Source organism: Coregonus clupeaformis, chromosome 31 (assembly GCF_020615455.1).
Source record: "Coregonus clupeaformis isolate EN_2021a chromosome 31, ASM2061545v1, whole genome shotgun sequence".
In the NCBI taxonomy this organism is placed as follows: Eukaryota; Metazoa; Chordata; class Actinopteri; order Salmoniformes; family Salmonidae; genus Coregonus; species Coregonus clupeaformis.
The window spans coordinates 35,958,950-35,974,634 of NC_059222.1; the positions used below are offsets into that span (position 1 = coordinate 35,958,950).

A 15,685-nucleotide genomic window follows, 5' to 3' on the forward strand; every position below is an offset into this window, starting at 1 on the left:
ACCTCCGCTGTCTTCAACCAGGATCTCAGCGATCACTGCCTTATTGCCTGCGTCCGTAACGGGTCCGCGGTCAAACGACCACCCCTCATCACTGTCAAACGCTCCCTAAAACACTTTAGCCGGTGTCGTGTATGACGATTATGACTAGTCTTGAGGGACAAAGAAGGACTGTTTATCTTAAGTTTGAATGTAGCCGTTTGGAGGGTGACGCCCCAGGGGAGACTGGTGATTGGCCAGAAGAGGGAGCCACCCATCTTTTTGCATTGTTTATAAGTAAGGGGCTAGACAAAGAGAGGCAGAACGGCCATTGCAATCTGGGACGCCGTTCTCCAGACACCGCGGGTCTGTAACTTATGCTGTAACCTTGTGATATTAATAAAAGCCTTTAATCATTGTGCAGCCTAAGCGGACTCTTTGTTGACAGCAATAATTGCCACCATTCACCCGATACGACAAATGGCGCCCAACGTGGGGCTGGTCTGCACCTCTCCTTTGTTTCATTCAGCCGCCAGGCTAACTCGCTTTGAAGCCATGGCCAGACAAGGGTGAGTTTTTCTTACCGCTTTGGAGCTTGTTAGATTGGATACGGCTTGTGTACACTGGAGAGATGTACCATACGACCGTGCCTCGTGTGGCGTTATTGCTGTCGACTAGGCGGCTGCCTAAAATGTTATTCCATTGGAAACGGCAGATAATTGGAATTTTAGAGCATAAAACGGTAGGAATTAAGTATTGAAGGTGTACAATTAAAACAGATATGCGCATTCATTAGGGCACTGTACCGCTTAAAGACCCCAGGGGGGCCATTTTAGATAATGGTCCGACAAATCCGCTTGCACGATAGAATGTGCAGTCGGTGGGTTTTAAAGAAAACTCGGTTTAATGAAATGTATCTGATTGTGATTATTGCTTGACTTTCGTCCGACGGGGGGTTTGCATGGGTGTAATTTCTCGGTGAATTGTCATTAAGTCCACGGTAGCACAAAATGGTAGAGAAATATGTTAAAAAGAAAATGGGCAGTGCAGGATGTTTATTTGTGTGGTAGGCCGCAGTTAGCTAAAGGCTAAGGCTAATGTTAATGCTAAATGCTGGAGTGTGGGTCATGCCACATTATACATAGCGGCTAATGCTAAATGCTAATTGTGTTGCGTGCTACATGCTAACGTATCCTTAGAGGTCCTATTGCGATAGGATAAGCCTCTTAAAATATGTATGTGTGTGTAGAATTCAAAGTTCTACGCAAATGTGAGCTCTGTTATGTGTAATTGTGTGAGTATAAGGTATAAAATAGTGAAGCTGTATCGTAATGCTATCGGTCTAGTGTTTGGGAATCGTATCAGTGAATGCATTTGCGCATGCGTTTAATTTTATGACACTACACTACAAAACGTGGGAGTTGTAGTTTATGGCACGAGATTAGGACACGTTTTGGTTTACGGTACTAAACTACAAAACGTTTTTGCTAATGGGTCATATTTCTGTTGGGGGCTGCAGGAAGACAGAGAAACACACAGACAAAGAGATATTTGGACACGAGTCTTCTAGTTGTAAAGCGGCGGTTGGTTAAAGATGAAACTTGTTTTGTGACCTATTGAATTGATAAATGAGAGAGATATGTTGACGGATTATAATAAATTGAATTAGAAGACGATTAAAATTAAATAAAATGTTTTTGAGCGATCTATTTAGTCCTGAGTTAAATGACGGATTAAAATAAAATACGTAATGAATTAAATTAAGTCTTAGAGCGAATATGAGTGGGGGAATATGGAATATGCTTGAAATAACTCAGTGATTGCATTAACTACTAAAATCTTTTCCTGTGTCTCTGTTCTTTTGTCATATGAGAGGAACGATAAGCGAGAGGAGAGAGGAGATACAGGAAGTGCTGACGTGACATCACGTGACGCGGCAGAGGATCAAGTCAAAAAGGTTTTGAGACTGGTCTGGTTACAAAATATTTGATGTTATGACAATTTCACATAGGCTTGGCAAACTGATTCATAAAAATTTGCATTTTGGAGGCTATGTGCATCACTGGGGTTGATTGGAGTTGTGTTGGAAATCAGGTACTGACAGTATTCTGGATTTAAGATAATTAGGTGCTTATAGAGCAAGGGGTTATAGAGCAAGGGGTTACAGGCTTTGTTTTTGGGATTGCTTTGAAGTTGACTAACTTACATTTACTTGCATTTGATGGGTTGTGGTAAGATAGCCACCACTAATTGATAAATTGGTGACATATGATATAGGAATAAAAATTGGTTTTAATTATTCATGATTTTTAATTGATTTGATTGATTGGTTGTTTGGGCTATATTAATAATTGAAGGGGGGAAGCCATAGGCTATATAGTCTAAAATAAGATAATTCATAATAAAGGAATATAAAAGAGTAGTTACAATGGGGAAAAACGACATCAAGGCTATAAAAGTCATTACACCGATTGATATAGTACAAAATAGTAACCCTTTAACTAAAGTATTGCTAGGTTATCCGGCAAATGAAACAAATGTTGCCGTTCATTCTCAAACAAAAACTGATAAAAGATTCCAGCGATAAGATAAACAAAGCTATAGAGATAAGGCTAAGGGAAGTAGAGCTTAGGGATGTTTATTCTCAGCTTCCAGTGATCATCCAGGAGGGTGATTGTTGCATCAGAGATGAAGATGAATAATAGATAGAGGACAAGCAGAAACGACAATGAAGATGAATCCAAAACACCAGAAGGAAGAAAAACCGAGATGTCTGGAAACTAAGAGAAGAATGAGGTTCGAGTTCAGATGAAGACAGTGATAAAGAGGAGACTAAAGGTGCTGTGTATTCAAAAGGAGTTTATCCTACAAGGACTGGCACAGAAGAAAAGTAAGAAGATGATGGAAGATGATATTTCGAGGACAGAACTTAGAATATAAGCTGTTGAAGAATCCTGATATGTCAACAACAAAGAACAGGACGAAGAAACTCTCAGAAAACTCAATCATACAACTGGTGGAGAAGAGAAGCTTTGGTTATGAAGAATCAGAGTGAACCAAATCAACAATCACTGTTACAGCTTCAACTGAACAATATCAAATGCAATTGTACCAGCCAAGGGGGTACCAGGTGTTCCATATCCACAGCCAGTTTCTGGACAGACACAGAATTGGAGAGGAAGAGGGCGAGAAGGCTTAGAAGGAGGAGGAAGATTTCAGCTACACTTCCGGCAACTTTCAGAAGACTGTTATAATTGTGGACAGATTGGTTACTTTACCTGTGAGTGCAACAAGTCAGGAGGAAACAACAGAGAAAATTTTTAAGGAAGATACAGGGGCAGTCGAGATCACCTGTTAGTGCCTAGAAGATACGAAGGGGGGTGTCAGCTGATAGCACCGATTAGAGAAGAAGAGAAAATAGCTAACAATTGAAGTAAAACCAGAGGACTATGAGAAGTGATAGTGAATAGTGTAAAAACTTATCTGTGTTGAGCCTAAAGAGGTTAAACATCTCACTATGTAAAATTAACTAATTAAGATAGGGATTTGAGGTAGTAAACAGCTAATTACTCTTAAGGAACCAAGTGAGCTCTGCTATAAAACTCAAGGAGTGTCATAAGGTGCTGAAGGTGGGTGTGGTGTAGGAATCAGGCGCAGGACGCAGAGGCTCAGTTCAAAGGCTTTAGTGCTAAATTCACACAAACAAAAGCACAATAAGCCTGAAGGCGAATACCAGGCGCACACAGGCGACAAAATAAACTGCGCACAAAACATGTGCAAAGAAACCACTCCAAACACTGGAGGGAAAAATGTAGCTCCAACACGTAACAGAGGCGCAATCACACACAAACACAGACACACACAGCGAGAACTAAATAGAACACTAACGAGGACTAACTAGACACAGGTGTACAACATTAAGACCAAACCAAACGAACATGAAACATAGATCGGTGGCAGCTAGTACTCCGGGGCGACGACCGCCGAAGCCTGCCCGAACCAGGAGGAGGAGCAGCTTCGGCGAAACCGTGACAGTACCCCCCTTGACGCACGGCTCCAGCCGTGCGCTCGACCCCGGCCTCGGGGCGACCAGGAGGACGCGGAGCAGGGCGCGCGGGATGGTCCTGGTGGAACTCCGACAGGAGAGATGGGTCTAGGATGTCCCTCCGCGGCACCCAGCACCGCTCCTCCGGGCCGTACCCCTCCCACTCCACGAGATACTGGAGACCCCCATCCGGCGTCTGGAGTCCAAGATGGACCGAACGGTGTACGCCGGAGCCCCTCGATGTCCAATGGGGGCGGAGGAGTCTCTCCTATCTCATTGTCCTGGAGTGGACCAGCTACCACCGGCCTGAGAAGAGACACATGGAACGAGGGGTTAATATTTTTATATTCAACAGGTAGATGTAACTTATAACACACCTCGTTCAATCTTCTCAGGACTTTAAAGGGCCCCACAAACCGCCGACCCAGCTTCCGGCAGGGCAGGCGGAGGGGTAGGTTTCTGGTAGAGAGCCAGACTCAATCTCCCGGGTGCGTACACCGGCCCCTCACTGCGGTGGAGATCGGCGCTCGCCTTGTGACGACGGACGGCCCGCTGCAGGTGGACGTGGGCAGCGTTCCACGTCTCTTCCGAGCGCCTCATCCAATCATCCACCGCAGGGGCCTCGATCTGGCTCTGCTGCCACGGTGCCAGAACCGGCTGGTAACCTAATACACATTGGAAAGGGGTTAGGTTGGTAGAGGAGTGGCGGAGAGAATTCTGGGCCATCTCGGCCCAGGGAATGTAACGCGCCCACTCCTCAGGCCGGTCCTGGCAATAAGACCTCAGAAACCTACCCACATCCTGGTTGACACGTTCTACCTGCCCGTTACTCTCGGGTGGTACACCGAGGTAAGGCTAACCGAGACCCCCAAACGCTCCATAAACGCTCTCCACACCCGGGAGGTAAACTGGGGGCCTCGATCAGACACTATATCTCGGGGACCCCGTAATGCCGGAAGACGTGGGTAAATAGGGCCTCAGCAGTCTGTAGGGCAGTAGGAAGACCCGACATAGGGAGAAGACGACAGGCCTTAGAGAAACGGTCCAAGCGACCAGGATGGTGGTACTCCCCTGAGAGAGGGGAAGGTCTGTTACAAAATCCACCGAGAGGTGGGACCATGGTCGTTGTGGAACGGGTAGGGGGCTGTAACTTATCCCTGGGCAGATGTCGGGCGCCTTACACTGGGCGCACACCGAGCAGGAGGAGACATAAACCCTCACATCCCTAGCCAAAGTGGGCCACCAGTATTTAGTGCTAAGGCAATGCACTGTCCGGCCGATACCCGGATGTCCAGAGGAGGGTGACGTGTGAGCCCAGTAAATGAGTCGATCCCGAATCTCGAGCGGAACGTACTTCCGACCCTCAGGACACTGTGGAGGGCTGGGGTCGGTGCACTAACGCTCGCTCGATTTCGAATCGACCTCCCACACCACCGGTGCCACAAGGAACGACTCCGGTAGTATGGGAGTGGGCTCAACGGACCTCTCCTCCGTGTCATACCGCCGGGACAGCGCATCTGCCTTACCATTCTGGGACCCAGGGATGTACGTGATTTTAAATACGAACCTGGTGAGAAACATACTCCATCGAGCCTGGCGAGGGTTCAGTCTCCTCGCTGCCCGGATGTACTCCAGGTTCCGATGGTCAGTCAAAATGAGGAAGGGTGTTGAGCCCCCTCAAGCCAATGCCTCCACACCTTAAGGGCTTGAACTACAGCTAACAGCTCCCTGTCCCCAACGTCATAGTTACGCTCCGCCGGGCTGAGCTTCTTAGAGTAAAAAGCACAGGGGCGGAGTTTAGGTGGCGTGCCGGACCGTTGAGAGAGAACGGCCCCTATACCAGCCTCAGACGCGTCTACCTCGACCTGAAAGGGTAATGCGGGATCCGGATGCGCCAGCACCGGAGCCGCGTAAACAGGTCCTTCCAGTCTCCTAAAGGCCCTGTCCGCATCGGCTGACCACTGCAGTCGCACCGGACCCCCCTTCAGAAGGGACGTGATGGGAGCTGCCACCTGTCCAAAACCCCGGATAAACCTCCGGTAGTAATTTGCAAAGCCCAAAAACTGCTGCACCTCTTTTACAGTAGTTGGGGTTTGCCAATTACGCGACAGCGGACACACGATCCACCTCCATTCTCACCCCTGACGCGGACAACCGATAACCCAAAAAGGAGACAGACTCCTGGAAAAACAGACATTTCTCTGCCTTGACATATAGGTCGTGCTCCAACAGCCTCCTCAATACACGACGCACCAGGGTTATATGCTCGGCTCGGGTAGGCGAGTACACCAGAATGTCATCAATGTACACGACCACCCCTTGTCCCTGCATATCCCGGAAAATCTCATCTACGAAGGATTGGAAGACTGATGGAGCATTCATCAACCCATATGGCATGACGAGATATTCGAAATGACCTGACGTGGTACTAAACGCTGTCTTCCATTCGTCACCCTCCCTAATGCGCACCAAGTTATACGCGCTCCTGAGATCCAGTTTTGTGAAAAACCGCGCTCCATGCAATGACTCCGTCATGGTCGCAATCAGAGGGAGTGGATAACTGTATTTCACAGTAATCTGATTGAGACCACGGTAATCGATGCACGGGCGCAACCCTCCATCCTTCTTTTTCACAAAAAAGAAACTCGAGGCGGCGGGAGAAGTGGAGGGCCGAATGTATCCCTGTCTCAAAGATTCGGCTATGTAAGTCTCCATAGCTTTTCTCTCCCTCTTGAGACAAAGGATACACATGGCTCCGTGGGAGCGCTGCTCCTGCCTGGAGATCAATCGCACAATCCCCCTGTCTATGAGGAGGCAACTGCGTCGCCTAGTTTTGCTAAACACGAGAGCTAAATCCCCATATTCAGGCGGAATGTGCAGTGCGGGCACTTGGTTTGGACTCTCCACCGAAGTCGCCCCCACGGAAACACCAAGACATCGCCCCTCGCACTGAGCAGACCACCCATCGAGAGCCCTCTGTTGCCACGAAATAGCAGGGTTGTGGGTGCTTAACCAGGGAATCCCCAGCACCACTGGGTACGCAGGAGAGTCGATCAGATACAGCTGTATAGTCTCCTCATGACCCCCCTGCGCACACATCCGAAGTGGCGCTGTGATCTCCCTGATCAACCCCGACCCCAACGGACGGCTATCTAAGGCATGAACGGGAAAAGGTTTGTGAACAGGTAGGAGAGGGATCCCTAACTCAAAACAAAACTTCCGATCAACAAAATTCCCAGCTGCGCCTGAATCTCACGAGAGCCTTATGCTGGGAATGAGGTGCAACCTGTGGAAAACACACAGGTATACAAAAGTGCGCAACAGAAAGCTCTGGGTAAGTGGGACGTCTACTCACCTGGGAGGCCCCCCAGTGCGTGGCCTGTTGTCTTCTCCCCGGAGAACCCTCCCCAGCACCTGGCCGCAGTGTGCCCTCCACGACCGCACTTGGTGCAGGAGACAGGCCCCCCCTCGGGCTCCTCCTACTCCGTTCTCTAGCGCCGGCACCCCCGAGCTCCATAGGGCTCGGCTCGGAGGCGCCGGAGGCGGAATGGACGAGACTCCCCTCGGGACGTCCCACGGGTGGCCAGCAGGGTGTCCAGACGGATGGACATATCGACCAACTGGTCGAATGTAAGATGGGTATCCCTGCAGGCCAACTCCCGTTGAACGTCCTCTCGTAGGTTACATCGAAAATGGTCGATGAGAGCCCGCTCATTCCACCCTGCATCAGCCGCTAGAGTCCGGTACTCTAGAGCCGAACACCTGCGCGCTCCTCCTCCCCCTGTCTCAACTGGACTAGACGCTCCCCCGCCGCTTTGCCCTCAGGTGGATGGTCGAACACGGCCTTGAAGCGGCGGGAGAACTCTGCGTAGGTCACGGTGTTGGCGTCCATTCTCCTCCACTCGGCGTTAGCCCACTCCAACGCCTTGCCCGTGAGACAGGAGATGAGGGCGGAAACGCTCTCGTATCCCGAGGGCACCGGGTGTACAGTGGCCAGGTAGAGCTCCACCTGCAGGAGGAACCCCTGACACCCGGCAGCTGTTCCGTCATACGCCCTCGGGAGCGAGCCGAATCCCCCTGGGTTCCGAACCTAGGACTGGTGAACCGACCGATGGGGTGGGCAGGATAGGTGGAGGTGTGGGTACCCGGCTGGCCTCCCCATCGGTGCAAGGTGTAGATTACCTCCTGTAGAGCGGTCTCCAGTTGTCGAATCTGGCCATCTTGTCCACGGATATGCTCCTCGAGCGACACAGGCGTCTCTGCCGATCCTGCTGATTCCATTGTGGTGTGTGATTCTGTCATAAGGTGCTGAAGGTGGGTGTGGTGTAGGAATCAGGCGCAGGACGCAGAGGCTCAGTTCAAAGGCTTTAGTGCTAAATTCACACAAACAAAAGCACAATAAGCCTGAAGGCGAATACCAGGCGCACACAGGCGACAAAATAAACTGCGCACAAAACATGTGCAAAGAAACCACTCCAAACACTGGAGGGAAAAATGTAGCTCCAACACGTAACAGAGGCGCAATCACACACAAACACAGACACACACAACGAGAACTAAATAGAACACTAACGAGGACTAACTAGACACAGGTGTACAACATTAAGACCAAACCAAACGAACATGAAACATAGATCGGTGGCAGCTAGTACTCCGGGGACGACGACCGCCGAAGCCTGCCCGAACCAGGAGGAGGAGCAGCCTCGGCCGAAACCGTGACAAGGAGAAATTAAAATAGACATACTAATATTAAAAAATATACCTATTGCATTGTTGGGAAGAGATGCATTGTTTAAATTGAATTGTACAATAAGATGTACACTAAACGGCTGTCTGGTAGAGGATTTTAAAAAGTAGGGTTTTTGGGAATCATATTTGCTTAAAAAGATAATATCATAGGAAGGATGATAATCTATTAGACTGCCTATTAGACAATCTGTCTGAAAAATAAAGTTAAAAGGGGTGACTGTTATTCTGGGTTACATTCTTACACCAAGAGATTTCAGGCTAGGCTAAAAGGTGTTTAGTCGTTTGCCAAGTCTGTGTGTAAAGAAGTCAGAAGCAGGTGGGGACTTTCCCAATCACATATTCTAAAAATTTGGTGGTAAAGGGATTTTGTGAATAAATCAGTGGAAAAGGTTTTTAAAGGTTAGGAGAAAAGATTAGATTAAAATAAGTTAGGAGAACTAGGTTGAAGGAACTCTAAGACAGTAAGCTAAGTTTCAAAGTTAGTAGTAAGAGAGAGAACAATGGTGAAGGACACTTTAGAGTAGGAAGATCAAGGTAATTGTAGGTGTATTTTTTATAATCAAAAGTTTGAAAGTTAGGGATTAGAGATAGGACTGAGAGTTGGGAAAAAGTGACACTAGTGGTGATAGATGGAAGTACAAGCAAAGACTTCAAATCTTTGGAAAATGGATGAAGTAACTAAGGACATTAACACTTCAGTCTATTAAAACAACAGTGAGAAGCAATTTAACTCTTTCAACATTGATAGTTATTAAAGCCATAAATATATCGCATTTGATTATAAGGGAACCAATAGCTCCAGCACCAATTTTAGGGGAAAAAATACTTATTAGGGTTAGGATGGGGACGTTCCTCCCACATGGAGAGATAATTATGGAGAAGAAGTATACTTATCTAGTGCAAGCATTAGAATTTGTTCCGGTTAAGAATTATTGGTTAAAAGGCTATGTAATTCATAAAGTAATGCTTATAATGGAAGAGTTGAGGTCTGTTGTAGCCTCCACAGTCATTGAGGGAGTTCAGGAGGAGTAGATTACAGTAGCCACTCCAACAGTAGATAATACACAGAGGATAACGGGAACTTTCGCACTAGAAGTAATTAAGGTTGATACATCAACTAAATCAACTACTTTAATGGTAACTTTGGAAGGGATTAATGATACGATGGCAATAGCAAATGTAGAAAGTATGACACCGACAACAACTTTTCTGAAATTAAAGGGGGTAGCAAGAAGGACTCGGGTTTATGTTACGGATGGAGAGTGCTGTCAATGATAGTACGAATAGGGTTAAAATAGGAGAACAGATAGTAGTAGAGAGAATATAGATTCATCATGGAGGTACAGGATGAGGTCTTTGATAGAGATAGATTCAGATAGAGTTCAATGTATAAAATCGGAGGACCTGTTGTCTGGAGCTATGGCAGTCTCTATGGGGGTGCCACAGGGTTCAATTCTTGGGCCGACTCTTTTCTCTGTGTATATCAATGATGTCGCTCTTGCTGCTGGTGACTCTCAGATCCACCTCTACGCAGACGACACCATTTTGTATACATCTGGCCCTTCATTGGACACTGTGTTAACAAACCTCCAAACGAGCTTCAATGCCATACAACACTCCTTCAGTAGCCTCCAACTGCTCTTAAACACTAGTAAAACTAAATGCATGCTCTTCAATCGAACGCTGCTGGCACCCGCCCACCCGACTAGAATCACTACTCTCGACGGGTCTGACCTAGAGTATGTGGACAACTACAAATACCTAGGTGCCTGGTTAGACTGTAAACTCTCCTTCCAGACTCACATTAAGCATCTTCAATCCAAAGTTAAATCTAGAATCGGTTTCCTATTTCGCAACAAAGCCTCCTTCACTCATGCTGCCAAACATGCCCTCGTAAAACGGACTATTACCGATCCTTGACTTCGGCGATGTCATTTACAAAATAGCCTCCAACACTCTTCTCAGCAAATTGGATGTAGTCTATCACAGTGCCATCCATTTTGTCACCAAAGCCCCATATTCTACCCACCACTGTGACCTGTACGCTCTTGTTGGCTGGTCCTCACTACATATTCGTTGCCAAACCCACTGGCTCCAGGCCATCTATAAATCACTGCTAGGCAAATCCCCGCCTTATTTTAGCTCATTGGTCACCTTAGCATCACCCACCCGTAGTCTGCGCTCCAGCAGGTATATCTCACTGGTCATCCCCAAAGCCAACACCTCCTTTGGCCGCCATTCCTTCCAGTTCTCTGCTGCTAATGACTGGAACGAATTGCAAAGATCTCTGAAGCTGGAGACTCTTATCTCCCTCAATAACTTTAAGCATCAGTTGTCAGAGCACCTTACCGATCACTGCACCTGTACACAGCCCATCTGAAATTAGCCCACCCAACTACCTCATCCCCATATTGTTATTAATTTTGCTCATTTGCACCCCAGTATCTCTATTTGCACATCATCTCTTGCACATCTATCATTCCAGTGTAAATACTAATTGTAATTATTTTGCACTATGGCCTATTTATTGCCTTACCTCCATAACTTGCTACATTTGCACACACTGTATATATATTTTCTGTTGTATTTTTGACTTTATGTTTTTTTTACCCCATATATAACTCTGTGTTGTTGTTTTTATCGCACTGCTTTGCTTTATCTTGGCCAGGTCGCAGTTCTAAATGAGAACTTGTTCTCAACTGGCTTACCTGGTTAAATAAAGGTGAAAAAATAAAATAAAAATAAAATAAAAAATAGGCTCATTACAGATACGGTCTGAGGAGTTCAGAGGTCAGGGCGGATCCAAAGCCACAGTGACAAGTGCAAATTGGACACTGCAGTCAGTGTCAACACCTCCCCCAAATCACAAACACACCTTCCATCCACCGACACACACACACACTTCCCCCAAATCGCTCCAGCAGTCAAGAATGTCCAATAAACCTTGTCCAGACAGGCTGTGTCCTCTTTTACACCTTCCCCCCTTTCCTCCCTTCTCTTCACCCTCTCTTATCCCCCTCTCCTCCTCCTCCTCTTCAAGTCAATGTAAAGGCCTGTACTCTGCCCCAGTAGCTGTCTACCCCAATACCACACTAATATCAGCCTTAACGGTACTTGTTCAATCACCTTGATGACTATATAATGGTCCTGGAGTATGGAGAGTTTCTATTGTTAACTAACCTCTCCATAGAGACCAATAACCTTCTACATGATCTGCACACACACACACACACACACACACACACACACACACACACACACACACACACACACACACACACACACACACACACACACACACACACACACACACACACACACACAAACACACATACATTTACATTTACATCATTTAGCAGACGCTCTTATCCAGAGCGACTTACAAATTGGTGCATTCAACTTATGATAGCCAGTGGGACAACCACTTTTTAATATATATATATATATATATCTTTTTTATGGGGGGTCGGGGAAGAAGGATTACTTTTATACTAATCCAGGTATTCCTTAAAGAGGTAGGGTTTCAAGTGTCTCCGGAAGGTGGTCAGTGACTCCGCTGTCCTGGCGTCGTGGGGGAGCTAGCAGGCCAGAGGTGGATGAACGTAGTGCCCTCATTTGGGTGTAGGGTCTGATATGAGCCTGAAGGTAAGGAGGTGCCGTTCCCCTCACAGCTCCGTAGGCAAGCACCATGGTCTTGTAGTAGATGCAAACCTTAACTGGACGCCAGTGGAGTGTGCGGAGGAGCGGGGTGATTTGAGAGAACTTGGGAAGGTTGAACACCAGACGGGCTGCAGCACACACACACAACTTTAAACGCTTGACTATCAAATAATATAATCCACATGACATAGGCACAGACAGACAATTTACACGGCTAACCGCCAAAGAGTGAATGTCTACAAAGTACTGTACATCACACATTTAGAGATGCACAGAAATCCTTCCTGATTTAGCAAGAAGGTTTGGGGCATGAAATCACATTACAAATCCCAGGTAGATCAGCTAGTATACCTTACCTACACATGAATAAACTAAGTGAAACACATAAAACCCACTTCAGTTTAACTCTACTCACAGTGTGAAAGGCCGCTCATGTAAAAGACAACCATACAATCACCACGTGTGTGAACATACAAGCAGCCCTGACATACACTTCTGGTACAAAAAGGAGTTCTTAGAAATGAAATACGGAATGCATGAAATATGCAATCAGTTCTGACACAAGGGTTTCTCTCCTCTTCTCTCTCCTCTATTCCCACAACATAATTTATTCATCTGAGCTATTCTAGAAGCTGATAGAACAATCTATTGCGTATTTTCCACTCCTCTACTCCTCACCACTGATATACAGATTAATATTTTAAAAGGACGTTCAAAAAGGGAGAAAACTATTTCTCTCTCTCTCTCTCTCTCTCTCTCTCAATCCCTCCAAGCTCTCCTTCCTCTTACAAGATGTCTAGCAGATCTTCTAGCAGGCAGGACACACTTAAGGAGCAGATTTTCTTAATTTTCTACTTAATTTAATAATTAGGTGAGAGAGGCTCTGCATGAGTGAGGGAGGGCCAGTGCAGGACAGAGAGAGAGAGAGAGAGAGAGAGAGAGAGAGAGAGAGAGAGAGAGAGAGAGAGAGAGAGAGAGAGAGAGAGGAGAGAGAGAGAGAGAGAGAGAGAGAGAGACAGAGAGAGAGAGAGAGACAGAGAGAGAGAGAGAGAGAGAGAGAGAGACAGAGAGAGCGAGAGAGAGAGAGAGAGAGAGAGATGATCAAGTCTGCAGAATACCCAGTGTACCCAAACCAACAGAATGTAGGCTAACATTTCTTTACATCTCGTCTAGAGGGAGTTGAATTAACAATAGATTATTTTGCGATCCAGAAGATGCAAGTATGCAGTTAAATTCAGCTTGAATATACAAAGGCAATACCACCACATCAATTAGACATTTACTGATTGAATCATCTCACAGTAACATTTAGTCATATTAGACAGGACATACAGTCATAACGTCAACTGTTAGCTGTATTAACCTAAACTTAATCACTTGAGCATTTCATTCATTTCATTCATTGTCTAGCCACATTTTACTGTGAGCATGTATAGACACACACACAAACACACACACACACACACAATACCAGCTGTAGAAATGATGGACATGTGAACGGCATGCATCTGCTCCTGCTCTTTCCAGTCCCTCATACCTATTTATACATGACTGGAATGTCATTGCGCACACGCACACACACACACACACACACACACACACGCACACACACACACACACACACACACACACACACACACACACACACACACACACACACACACACAGAGAGAGAGGTATGGTATAGCACAGAAGTAGATACTCACATTCTCTCTGTGTTGCGGGGTATATTCCGGGGCATGGTTTTGATGCCCAGCCCATGGCAGTCAACCGTGGTGCCACTGCAGGTACACAGGGCAGGGCATGCGCTGGCATAGCCTGTCACCAGGGCACAGAGAACCAGCACACACACCCAGTATCCAGGCAACCTCCCCACGCCTGCCCCAGAACAAGCTCCTCTCCCGGGCATGATCTCCACCACAGCAGCCTCCTGCTTCTCTAAACCTGGCTCCAAAAAAACCTTGTTTTCTCCTTCTTTCTTTCTCCCTCTTTCTCCTTCTCTCTTCAAAACCCCAAAGTCCTACTTCACAGCGCAACTTTTCTACAGTCAGTGTGTAGGCTCTTGTAGAATGAGAAAGAAATCTAACTGTTCCAACATAAAATTGGGCTAGAAATAAGTCCTCAGTTGGTAACAAAGCAGATGAGATGTTTTAAATGTGCTGCAGTCTCATTCTTCTTCTCCTGTTGGTGTTTTCTGAAAGGCTTGATTTTCTTCTCTTTTTCTCTCCTCCTTTCCTTGCAAAGTGAACTATCCACTTCTCTCTTCTCTTTGTGGAGTTGTTCTGTTCTGCACTCGTTGGCTCACGTCTCTCTCCGTCCCGCTCTACTCTGCTTGTCTGATGAGGGGGGAATGGGGAAATAGCAGAATGAAAACAAGTCTCTCTCTCTCTCTCTCTCCTACACACACAGCAGTCATCCATCACTAGGATCTACTAATAGCAGACCCCTGACTCCACCCCTCCCCCTCCTCTCCTCCCTCCCTCCTCACACAACACCTCCCTTCAGAACCATGCCTGAACTCTCTCATTCTCTCTCTCTCACACTATCTCTCAATCTCTCTCATTCTGTCTTCTAGTCCCTCATTTTCTCTCTTATTCTCACAACTCTCTCTCCATCCTTTATTCTGTTTCATTCTCTCCCTCCTGTCTATTCTCTCTCTCCCAGGCTTGCCTCCAGGCAGCCCCTATAGAGCAGAGAGCAGTAACCTGGGTGACACTGTTCAATTTCTGTCCCCATTGTGTCCCCAGCATCACAAAGAACTGTGTGTGTGTGTGTGTGTGTGTGTGTGTGTGTGTGTGTATATATACAAACAGCATTTACATTGATGACATCACCTAACAAGGACGTGGACATTAGTTGACTGTTGAAGTCCTTAGCGGTGGCAAGGAGGAGGTTAGTTTCCAACCTCTCTCCACTCAATGAAATAAACACTTCTGATTTAAATACACCACTGTCTTGGCTTGGCCTGGCTCAGCTTGGCCTGGCTCTGCACAGCTCACTGTGTCTAACCCTCCACTTCATCTCTTCCTGCCTGCGCTGTGGTGGAACCATCCTTCCCAGGCCTAGCCAGCCACACACCACACATCGTAGAGAGAGAGAGAGCTCCATCTGGCCCAGAAAAAGTGTTAGTGGGGTCCTGATTACAAGGTAGAGGGTGGTGTTTAGGGAGTAATGAGGGAGTCTCTCTCTGTCCCTCTCTCTGCTCCCTCCGCTCTCTCACAGAGCTGTGAATGGAATGCACACAGATACACAACA

General features: G+C 46.8%; 1 protein-coding gene across 2 annotated transcripts in view; it reads right to left on the reverse strand.

Moving 5' to 3' along the window:
• Positions 1 to 14,807, reverse strand: part of LOC121547092 (slit homolog 1 protein-like) — a 238,691-nt gene extending 223,884 nt beyond the window's left edge. For both annotated transcript variants that reach the window (XM_045209881.1, XM_045209880.1), the window contains exon 1: positions 14,137 to 14,807. In XM_045209881.1, the coding sequence (XP_045065816.1) occupies positions 14,137 to 14,339 (203 nt within the window). In that variant the 5' untranslated portion in view covers positions 14,340 to 14,807. The remainder of the gene's footprint in view (positions 1 to 14,136) is intronic.
• Between the last annotated feature and the right edge of the window lie 878 nt (positions 14,808 to 15,685).